This window comes from Nelumbo lutea, chromosome 5 (genome assembly GCF_056320005.1).
Source record: "Nelumbo lutea isolate HS-2025 chromosome 5, American lotus-T2T, whole genome shotgun sequence".
Lineage (NCBI taxonomy): Eukaryota > Viridiplantae > Streptophyta > Magnoliopsida > Proteales > Nelumbonaceae > Nelumbo > Nelumbo lutea.
In genome coordinates, this window is record NC_142688.1 from 49,564,545 (window position 1) to 49,576,587 (window position 12,043).

At 40.4% G+C, this 12,043-nt stretch overlaps 1 protein-coding gene across 8 annotated transcripts in view; it reads right to left on the bottom strand.

Moving 5' to 3' along the window:
- Positions 1-5,330: 5,330 nt before the first annotated feature.
- The window catches only part of LOC148852284 (syntaxin-81-like), a 33,419-nt gene continuing 26,706 nt past the window's right edge, over positions 5,331-12,043 (bottom strand). For all 8 annotated transcript variants that reach the window (XM_088947809.1, XM_088947811.1, XM_088947810.1 and 5 more), the window contains one exon: positions 5,331-5,665. In XM_088947809.1, the coding sequence (XP_088803935.1) occupies positions 5,522-5,665 (144 nt within the window). In that variant the 3' untranslated portion in view covers positions 5,331-5,521. The remainder of the gene's footprint in view (positions 5,666-12,043) is intronic.

Genomic DNA, 12,043 nt, shown 5'->3' on the forward strand with positions numbered 1-12,043 from the left:
TAAATAATTAAAAACAATGATCATTAGAAGTAGTATTTTATTAATATTAATAAAATGAATAATGTATCAAAAATACTAAAAAAAATGTATCCACCAATGATCAATAACAATGTTGATTATTATACATCTAGTAAAGCATGGTTTTATTATGTGTTTTCACCATTTATCATTAATGTATTATCAATATACATGTAGAATTTAAGAATATCCCTAATACACCCTAGCATATCCATTGTATGTATCCATGGGTGGGTACATCGGTATCCAAAGCTTATTGCCATACATATCTATGGGTACATGGTTATGTAATACCAATATTTGTATATTGATTTTTGGTTCATAGTTACACAAGCAAGGGTGGAACCCATTATGGATTATCATGGGCTACAACCAGGGGGTACCCATTATGGATTATCATAGGCTACAACCATTATCATGGGCCAAACCCGGGCTGGGATTTTACAAAGTATCAACGGCATTAAGGCCTGAGTAGGTCTGGCTCGCACCTTAGGCTTTATATTATATGTCTGGGCCCAGTCCCAGGCCAGCCCGGATGTCTAGCTTGGCCCATATGAATTAAAATTAAAATTTTAATTTAACTTTATGTTCGTAGAAAATTCATATTTAAAAAGTTCTGGTGCATATATTAATATATAACACTATATACATGTCATTGTTAGACAATTTTGTATGCCCTTAGCTTCAATCTGATTTGATGTACTTTTGCTATTTAGTGGAAATAAATAAAGTGCATGTTTGATTCATGTTGTTTGGTTTAATTCTGTGTGAAACCTTAAAATTGGACATTTATAGAGACTCATGTTAGTTTTTAAATGTTCACAGCCGTTGGATAAGTCTGGGGAGATTTATCCTGCCAAGGCTGATACTGGTGTGCCACCAAGTGTTGGGATGGCCTGTCTCAGCCATCAGGGTAAGACCCGAGGCACATGCAGTATGGGATTACTTGAATCCTTGAACCGGACCAGATTTCCAGTATTGCCCTGGACCTTGGAGATAGATGGGCAAAACTGGAAAGTTACACCTGACCCCTAGACTCGATTATGACATTTCACTAGGTGTTGGATCAGGCTGCCTTTGATATGCCAATCAGTGAGATCCTTAGCGGGGATCAAAACCTGGGTATGTTGGGGAAGTTTGAGAATTCATCTGAGTGGGTGATCATAGTGACAGAATCAGCCACTTTGTCAGACAAAGGGTAATGATCGGGAATGCACTCTCTCTGATGGAAACCAAACTGCCGGCAGTTGATTTCAATCGTTGGAATTTTGTTTTGCAAAATTAATATATTTATATATATATATATGTTCGGTTTCGAATTGTTTGCAAATGGTTTTAATTCCCGGGATCCATGTGAGAGGAGAGTGCGGCACTGTTCCTTGCAGCCGAGGGAGAGGTCCTCTCTTGTCGGGCAGTGCTTGATCATTAAGGGCTGAGAGGTTAAGTGTAAGACCATTGAGGATAATACCTGATGGGCCCATAGGGTTCATATGATGGACTCAAGGGGTTCATTGAGTTTTTCAGTGAATTCGGCTGGGCCTTGTATTAAAGGCTGGGCCGAACCCATGTGGCTGGTGTGTAGATCAATGCTTGGGTCCCACGCCATACAAAGAAGCCCAACTGGGCAGCAGATTGGAAAGTAATTAGACACTGAACACTTAATGGGCCAAAAGCCCATTTCGAGGTGGGCTGATATGATCACCCATCCATGGGGCGAATTTGAGATTAAAGTTAGTAAAAGGATTGGGCCTTTTAGCCTTATCCACTCTAAGAGACCAAATTCAAATTAGATTTGAATCTGGTAACCTCCTGATAAGATCAGGAGTAAGCTAACTCTATCTGCAGAAATGATTAAGATTATCCCCTATCCAAATACTGATTTGGATTGGGATAACTCCTAAAAAGGAGGTTTCTTAATCAAGAAGAAAGGAGGAGATTTCGAACCACCTTGAAGAGGGATAGGATACCTCCTGCGAATTTAGATCTGATCTGATTCATACTCTCCAGAAAAACAGAAAAATAGTTCAGCCTTTTTGTTTTTGGAAATCTCCTCCTGCCGCCACCATCTGCCATTGCAAGATTAGATCTTTGCAGAGAAGAAAGTCAAGAAATCTGTTTTTGACATCAGTCTTGCAAGAAAGACTGAATAGGATTCAGTGTTTAGTACTTCCAGAGGATTCTTGTGAAGGATCTAGTGTGTAGGACGCACCCTGCTGGTTCTGTTCCATTCACAGCTGTGTCATCTTTAGTAGGAATGGATCTTGGAGCATTCTTTGGGCGTGAACACCAACTTTGGGAGATACTGCTTCTCCGGATCAGGTATATTCCTCCCATTTATCTTTTGGTACAGATCTGGTTTGATTATGGTTCAAGTAGGATCCTTGAATATTGTATTCTAAATTTAGGGAATATGATTCCCAGTTGAGAGAAGGTAGGAAATTTTTGAAATTCGCCCACCCATTCCGCAACCTTTATGGCGTCCATTAGATGGATCCTACCATTCTTTCAGTCATTATATATATGCCATATATCATACCGTTACCGTACGTACTACGTTTATAGATATATACTTAGTAAAATATTATACTATATAACATACTACTTTATTACTAGAAAGAGTAATATAATAATAATAATAATAATAATAATTAATTTCTGGGCTAGGTCAGGTTTGACCGAAATATGACTGCCTAGATCCCTATAGCCCACCCCATGGTTTTTAAAAACGAACAGGTCAGGGGGTTGGTTACTGGTTCGAACTATCAGACCGTTCAACATGAATGGCCAGTCCGTTTTGAAAAAAATTAAAAAATTAAAAAGAATTTAAAAAATTGGAAAATGGTCAAAACAGTTCGAACGGTTCGAACAATTAACCGGTTGGTTCAGCGATTTGCTGACCAAAATCAACGGTTTTGGGGGAAAACGCCCAATTTTTCCAGTCTGACCGTCCAGTCCGGTCTGGTTTTAAGAACCATGGCCCACCCCTATATGCATAATCCCCCAGCCCTAGTAACAAGAGGTATTGATCCCACAGGTGAATGACGGTTCAGCCCAGGGTTAGAACTTTTAGGCCCAAAGTACTGTTGCGGTGAGTGCCAACTCCGAATTAATGTCAATTCATGGGCGAGCATTGGTGTATAGAGTGGGGTTTTTGACATTTTGAATGTTTATAGCTCTGCAATAGAAATCAGAAATCTGCATTAAGCCTATCCATACTTTTTCGTTGATCCCAAAGTCTGTTACAACCCGACAAAGACCCTACCAACTGAACCATCTCCAGTTACCAATAATTTTGAACCTCAAATTGAAATATACATTTCGTATGTTTTCATACTTTGTATTTGTAATTATTAAAGCTTTATTCTGAATAAACTTCTCCACCATATCTAATGAGGGTTGATTTGGCCCGTCGAATCATTTGGAGACACATGGAGCCACGAACTAACAAGGTAACACTTCAACATTCTCGGACACCTCAGCAATCTAATCAACTCGGGCACCTCGGGTCACTCGGCTATTACAGGGGCCCAAGCAGCTCGTCACACCCACCGACCTACTGAGGTGCCACATAACCTCCTAGAAGCAAGCCACCTATCTCCAATCTCCTTGGGATCATGGTACACATCATTGGGTCTTATCGTCACCCTACCCGAATCAGACGGACCTGATAAGCCAAATCAGCTTACGCGGAATCCATCTTCAAGTGCGAAACTAACTCCGGATTGGACGAGCCAATGATCTCGGTCATGCATTGTGAGGCCCACGACAGCTTGCCTATTCTAAGCTATCAACTTTCTCAAAAATCTCCTTCGCTAACTTAAGCATCGAAATGCCCACACCGGATAAAGTACCCTAGGAGCTTTGATCCTCTTGTCTTGCAGTTTGACCCGACCATATAACAGTCCAATATCTAAAATGCCTTTTAGTAGGGAGCAACCAGATCGCGCAACAACAATATCCATGTGAATGCAAGTACATCGTAAAATCAAAATTCGGATACTCCACCACTCAAAATGATTTTTGCCTCTAAATTTTTGAAATCTTCATGTCTACTCATCCAAATCTTTCCAAACAATCACATTATGGGAAGTGATATGTAAATGTAGACATTTTAAGTTGAGGCACAACACTTAAAACATTGCAAACTCTAATACAAACGATACTACAAATACATACAAAATAATACAAAATACAAGATTTTGCACTCTACATATTTCTATTTGTACTCCTTCCAAAATGAGCCTTAGACTCAATTTTGAAAAAATATACAAATGCAAATATGTATAGTGCAAATACAAGATTTAGCAATACAAAATACAAGGTTTTGCACTATGAAACATTTGTATTGGTACTCTTCCCAAACTGAGAATAGTACAAATACAAATATGTAGGGTGCAAAACCTTGTATTTTGTTTTATTTTGGATGTATTTGTACTACACATATTTGTATTTAATCCTTTCCAAACTGCGCTTTAAGTAATGTAAAGAACAAGCATCACTATTAGAGGTGTAAACCGGGTTGTGCCACCCGCGGCCTAGCACAACTCAGCACGACGGTCTGCAGGCCATGCCAAGCCTGACACGATCGTATGGGCCGGGCCGACACGACACAAACGAACAGGCAGCCCAACACGGCATGGCCCGACACGGCCCATATATATTCATGTAATATTATATAAATTATAATTATATAATAATATATAGCATATAATATATTAATAAAATAAATAATTTTTTAAATTTTATTATACTAATTTATTTAATTATTGTATATATATAAGCAATTGTATACATCAAATTCATATAAAATTAAAATTTTAAGTTTTTTGTCAAATTTTTTAAATAAGTAGCTTTGGCCCGATGCACGACCTGACCTAGCCCAACGCTCGGCCCATGGGCCAGCCCAGCCCACGACACGGCATGGCACAACATGGTCCCACACAGGCCTGGGCCATGGGCTTTGCCGGGTCGACCCCCCAAATTATCCCAAGGGAGGGCAGCACGGCCCGACACGGTCCACTCTTTGCGTGAGATGCCCACAGGCCATGCCATGCCAGCCCGGCACAGCCCGTTTTACACCTCTAATCACTACCCATTAGGCTCAGTTTGGAATGAGTACAGATACAAATTTATAGAGTACAAAACATTGTATTTTGTATTATTTTGTATGTATTTGCAATGTACATATTTGTATCTGTACTGCTTCCAAACTGAACTATAATTACAGACTTATTCTATTCCACTGCATCTATAGGTTTAGGTTAATACTACCTTAAAAGATTGTGAAATTGTGATGACAAAAGCACGGGTACTTTTGAGCTGCCACAGGTAGGTACCAGAGCATTTGAACTCCTTAACGTCAATGTGTAGAGATCAGAAAATCCACTTACCTTTGTCATGGATACATTGACAACTATATTCCAATAAAAAAAAAATACAGGGAAGGTAAAAAGGTAAAGAAAACGATGTGAATAACCAAAATATTATGGAAATGCAGAAAGATTTAGTTGTACCAGTCCAGAAACAGGATTGAGAAAGTAAGAACAAATAAGAAAAGCAAAAGAAAAGTTCTGCTACTGCTGTTGCGCTGCATGACTTGAGAGAGCTCTTTGTTACCCATTTCCACGTTATTTGTAGCTTCAACTGCCTGAGAAAAAGTTTCATTTAATTTGGTGTCTCACAAACATTAGCAGATCCAATAACATCAAGAATCAAAATAAGAAAAAAAAAAAGATGAATGCCATCAACATCTTAAAAATTAGTATTCTCCCTAGGGATGCAACTCATACTGGGGTATATTAGGTTGAAATTTAACCAAAACAGACTGATGTCGGCTCAATCATAACCTTAAGCCAGAAAGGAATTAGCCAACCTAGGATTCCACCCAAGGTATGCAATGTGGAAGCTAAGGCCTTTGACTACACTAGAAATCTGTAAGGGAAAGCAGGCTCATCTGCATTAGATGTTCAATTAATCACCACTTTGCAGCCCCTTCCACAACCAGGCCACTCCGACCGGAAGATATAGCCAGCTTTAGACCTTGTAAAAGATCAATGAATTATAACCTTAGGGAGTTTCCTTCCCCAACAGGACCTAGGAAGACCACCTTGTCTCTAAAAGCCACACTCACACCAGGTCTGGGTTACCTGAAGCACATTTATCAAATGTGAAGTTGCTGGTAGTAAGGAATATTAATTGGTCATAGGCCTCTTATAGGGGACAATCAGGCCAGGGACCCGGAAGGGGGCGGGGGGAGCTATCACTCTCTAGAATTCAGAAGTTTTTGAGAGAGCAGAAGAATTAAAGCAATCATGAACTCAATCAAGGTGAGAGGAATTGAAGATGGATTTGAGTGTGTAATTGGAAACATATAGTAGAAATCACTATCTACTGATTTGGTCAAGCTTCTTGTGAAAGAAAGAGGAGAAAGTTGTAGATTTCAGCAATAGAAAGAGAAAAGGGAAGAAAGGAGAAGGTCAACTAGGATTGTGTGTCATAACCCTAGCCGCCAGCCCCTCATTCTATTTATATTTAACTTAAATATGAGATATTACAAAGATGCCCTTAGTAGGGCGGCAACTCAAACTAAATAGTTACAACCCTTTTAAAAATAAAAACTAATGGGCCCAACGCCCAACCACTTCTTAATTTAAAAGAAAATAAACTAAACACAGATCGGCCCACTCAACAACACAAATCAGTGGCCCCACTCAACACTCCCCCTCAAGTTGGGAGTAGATTTCACACATTCCCAACTTGCATAGATCATGCTCCAGCTTATTCTTTGCAACGCCTTTTGTGAGAACATCAACAAGCTGCAGATCAGAAGAAATGTATGGAAGACAAACTTCTCCAGAAGTTACCCTTTCTCTGATAAAATGTCTATCTACTTCAATGTGCTTACTTCGGTCATGTTGAACTGGATTATAGGCAATATTAATTGCTACCTGGTTATCACAGTATAGCATCATAGGTTCTTCTGCCTGTACACCAATTTCTTCTAACAGAGAACGGATCCAGAGAAGTTCTGAAGCTCCATGTGCCATGGCCCTATATTCGACTTCTGCACTTGATCTTGCCACAACTGTTTGTTTTTTACTCTTCCATGAGACTAGGTTACCCCCAACTAGGGTGCACACTCCTGAAGTTGATCTGTCATCAAGGCATCTTGCCCAATCCGCATTTGTATAAGCCTCTAGCTTCAGCTGTCCATGATCAGTAAACAATATGCCTCTGCCTAGATGTCCCTTCAAATAAGCAAGGATCATGTCAACTACCTTCCAGTGCTAGTCTCGTGGAGCATGCATGTATTGACTCACTACACTTATTGCATAGGAGATGTCCGGTCTTGTCATACACAAGTATAGTAGCCAACCCACAAGTCTTTGGTATCTCCCAAGGTCTTTTACTGGCTCACCTTCTGATGCATTGATTCTATGGTTCTGATCAATGGGGGTGCTAGCTGCCTTTGTTCCAAGCTTCCCTATCTCTTGGAGAAGGTCCAAGACATACTTCCTTTGAGAGATAAAAATTCCATGTTTCGATCTTGCAACTTCGATGCCTAAGAAGTATCTCAGTTCTCCAAGATCCTTAATCTCAAATTCCTTATGCAGGTTCCTCTTCAGACTATCAATCTCACTCAGATCATTCCCAGTGACAACAATATCATCCACATAAACAATTAGGATTAACACCAAAGATCCCCTGCGCTTCACAAACAAGGTGTGATCAGATTGAGTTTGAGTGTAGCCAAAAACAATCAGGGCCTTTCTGAATCTATCAAACCATGCTCTGGGAGATTGTTTCAAGCCATATAGTGACTTCTTCAGCTTGCATACCTTTTTCTTTTCAGCACTATCATAAAAACCAGTTGGAATATCCATATACACCTCTTCTTGCAGATCCCCATTTAGGAAAGCATCCTTCACATCCAATTGAAACAAGGGCCAAGAGTATGAGGCAGCAAGAGAAAGGAGTATCCGAATAGAGGTCATCTTTGTAACTGGCGCAAATGTCTCTAGATAATCAATGCCATAGGTCTTTGTGTACCCTTCTGCAACAAGTCTTGCCTTGTACCTCTCTATACTTCCATCTACCTTATACTTTACTGTGTAAACCCATCTGCATCCAACTATCTCCTTGCCTTCTGGTAGGTCCACAATCTCCCATTTCTGATTCCTAATCAAAAACCCCATCTCTTCCTGCATAGTTGTCTTCCACTCAGGTTTGGAGAGAGCCTCACTAACACCTTGGGTAATCAAGAGAAGAGAGAAAAGCACGATAGGAAGGAGAAAGTCCACTATAGGATAAGTACTGTGAAATACAATGAGCAATACACTTTCTCTTCTCTTTTCTAAGAGCAATAGGGAGATCAAAGTTATCTGTAACAGTGTTAGTAGGATCAATGGGAAATGAAATAGTAGTGGGATCAAGAGGAATACCTGAATCCGTATCAACCGAATCTGGAGTCTCCAAGGGATCATCGACAGAAAGTGGTGTGAGTTCTGTTGTAGCGGAATCAACCGCCTTATGAAGTCTCTGCTATGAGTAATGCTGTGAGACAGAATGCAAAGGAGGTGGCAAGATAGGTGACATCGGGTGGTCGTCAACCACAAGAGTAGACACAGGGACTGGAACTGGGAGAGGGATAGACTACTGACTTACTTCCCCAAAACACTCCCCCTGAGAAGGATTCCTTGAGAAGAAGAAAGTAGATTCAAAAACGGTAATGTCCATAGTAACAAACCGGTTCCTAGAGATTGGATCATAGCAGTGGTATCCTTTCTGATTCTCTGCATATCTGAGGAAGACACATTTCTTTGTCATGGAGGACAGAGGATAAACAAATGGAATCATTAATCTTGACAGATCCCTTCCTAGCAATAAGAACATGGGATCCATCAGCTGTGGAGACCCTATCTCTGCCAGAACAAAGCTGGTAAGAGGAGAAAATAGTGGAGCAATGGGTCATGTGCTCTGAGGCTCCAAAGTTTATAATCCAAGGAGATCTCTCCTTACCTGAAGCAGAAACATATTTTGCAGTGACATGTGAACTACCTGTGTGGGCAAAGGAGGTAGAGTGAGCTCCACCTGTGCTGCCTGTACCCTGTTGTCCGCTTGTGGCTGAACTGGAACTAGCTGTATCCCTCTGATTCAGAAGTAACCCAAACCTCTCAAGCTCGGCCCTTACTGCAGCAGTTGCAACGGACTACAAAGCAGTTGTAGTAAGGGGGGCCGGAGTGTAACCAGTAACTGCCATGTGCGCATTTCTTTTCTTATTCTTCAATCCGCTCGGCACAAGATGTGGGTGAAGCTTTCAACAAGTATCTCTTGTATGCTTAGGCTTCTTACAGTAGTCACAGACTAAGTCCCTTTTGTCTTCCTTCTTGTTTTCATTGCCATTCTATTTATATTTCACAGCACTTACCATAGTGGACTGATCAGAAATGAGATTCTTCATCATTACATCCCTCCTGCACTCCTCTCCTGACACAAAGGCATATGCTTGGGAGAGAGTGACACTGTCCCTGGAAAGAAGATGTTGTCGTGCAATGTCATACTCAGGGTTAAGGCCAGCAAGGAATTCGAACACCCTATACTTCTCTAAGTGTCTTTGATAGGTAGTTGCATCCTTGGTGGTTTCCCAAGCAAAAGTCTCTAGATGGTCGATCTCCTGCCACAGGGTCTTAAGGACTGAAAAATAGGCTGCAACAGATCTATCTCCCTGCCTTGTAGCAATAATCTGATTTCTCAGTTGATAAGCCCTAGCAACATTCTCCTTTTGTGAATAAGTTTCTGCAACCCCATCCCATATCTCCTTAGCAATATTTTCCCATAAAAAATTTTTACTTATATGTGGCAACATGGAATTACATAACCATGTCATTACCATATAATTTTCCTGCACCCACCGGGAGTTGCCAGTTTCAGGTTTCACCTCTTCACCAGTGATATACCCCAATTTTCCATGAGCCCCAATGGCCATCTTTGCAGATTGGGACCATTCCATGTAGTTTGTACCATCCAACCTAACTGTAGTAATGGTCCCAGCTCCAAAGGGGTCTCCAGCACCTCCTCCCACAGGTCTCATTTCATTCCCGGGCTTATATTCAACTCTGTGTCCCTCCATGCTTCTCAAATGGGTATAGAAAACAAATAAAAAATGCAGCAAGAACAAACAAAACACCTTCTGAAACCAACGACACTCCTTTGGTGTCCTGGACTTTCTTCCCACAAAAGATTCATTTTCTGTGGGATGGGAGAAGAGAGAGAAAAAGCAACCGCCCTCTCTAGAAGCCTCCAAACCACGTGGGACTTGAATCAACCCTTATAAAAAACTCCAAGGAACCCTAGAAAAATAGGGCGCCACTACCTAGGTCAAAATTGAAGAGTCCAACAAAAACAGGACTTTTCCCCTTTCTCCAGTTTTTCCTGATTCTGATGAGAAACCCTAGACCAGCTATAGGGCATACAGATCCATCAAGAAAATCCAAAAATTGGGCTTACTTGAGAGCTTCGATCAGCCTCTTAAATCTCCATGCAGTCGGCCGATCTAGGGCTGCATGAGAGAATCACTTCCAGAACCTTCAACCTGCTCTGATACCAAGTAGAAACCACTATCTGCTGATTCGGTCAAGCTTCTTGTGAAAGAAAGAGGAGAAAGTTGTAGATTTCAGCAATAGAAAGAGAAAAAGGAAGAAAGGAGAAGGTCAACTAGGATTGTGTGTCATAACCCTAGTCGCCAACCCCTCATTCTATTTATATTTAACTTAAATATGAGATATTACAAAGATGCCCTTAGTAGGGCGGCAACTCAAACTAAATAGTTACAACCCCTTTAAAAATAAAAACTAATGGGCCCAAGGACCAACAACTTCTTAATTTAAAAGAAAATAAACTAAACACAGATCGGCCCACTCAACAACACAAATCAGTGGCCCCACTCAACACATATATGGATCCAACAACTAAGGAAAGAAGAGAACTGAACTTCGGGAGGAACTCCATGCGGTAAGGTTTATAGAAAGGTCCATGGTTGATTTAAAATAAGAACATAAACCCAACCAATGACTAGAAAAAGAAGATTCAATTTCTTCATAGAGAGCTCCCATTGCTATAATCAATTTCCAGTTGGACTAATTTTCAAAGTAACGTTGTATGCTCAAAACTTGATAGGTTTCACTTTTGTGGATTGGGAATTTGGGATAAACATCAAGGAAATCACTTTTTCGACACGCTCTCTCTTGGCTGGTATCAGACCACTGCCCTATTTTGAGATTGCAAGAGAGAATTCTGGGTGGACCAACTCCCTTTAGATTTGAGGGCATGTGGCTAACAGGCCCATTGGTTTTTTTTTTTTTTTTTTGATACTGCGAAATCCTAGTGGGAGGAAGGGAATGGTTGTTAGATGGAAGGGATTCAAGTTCTGGAAGAAAAATCAATATTTGGAATAGGAAGCCTTTGGGATCAATAAAGAAAGAAATACTAAATCTTAGCTTAAATAAAGATGTTACTTCTAGAGGAGCAAATGAAATACTTGTCTATCAGACTTCTGGGTGGTGAGTTTTCAGATGAGGAAACAGTATGAAAAAAAGAGAAGAGATTGTTAGGGACTGTTAGTCTCCCATTTACTTTTATATTCAAGAACTAATATGAAGCAAATTACATCAGAGCCCCTCATAGGGCAGTTGTAACTTGTAACTAAAGTGGTCATGTAACCACCATGTGAATTGTGACAACTTAAAACTATAAGAAAAAAATAAAAATAATAAGGCCCAATCCCAATAATAAGAAAAGACAAACATAAACAATAGTGTAACAGTCATAATAGGCCCAGAAAACCCCAAAATAGTGTGTCAATACTCTTTTCTACACTCCCCCCCCCCCGGGTCAAGTTGAGCATAGATATCAGTTATGCCCAGCTTGCTCAGTGTGGCCTGCATCAAAGCTTTAGGAACTCCCTTTGTGAAAATGTCTGCCCGTTATTGATTAGTATTTTAAAAGGTGTGGGCGGCATATTCATGGA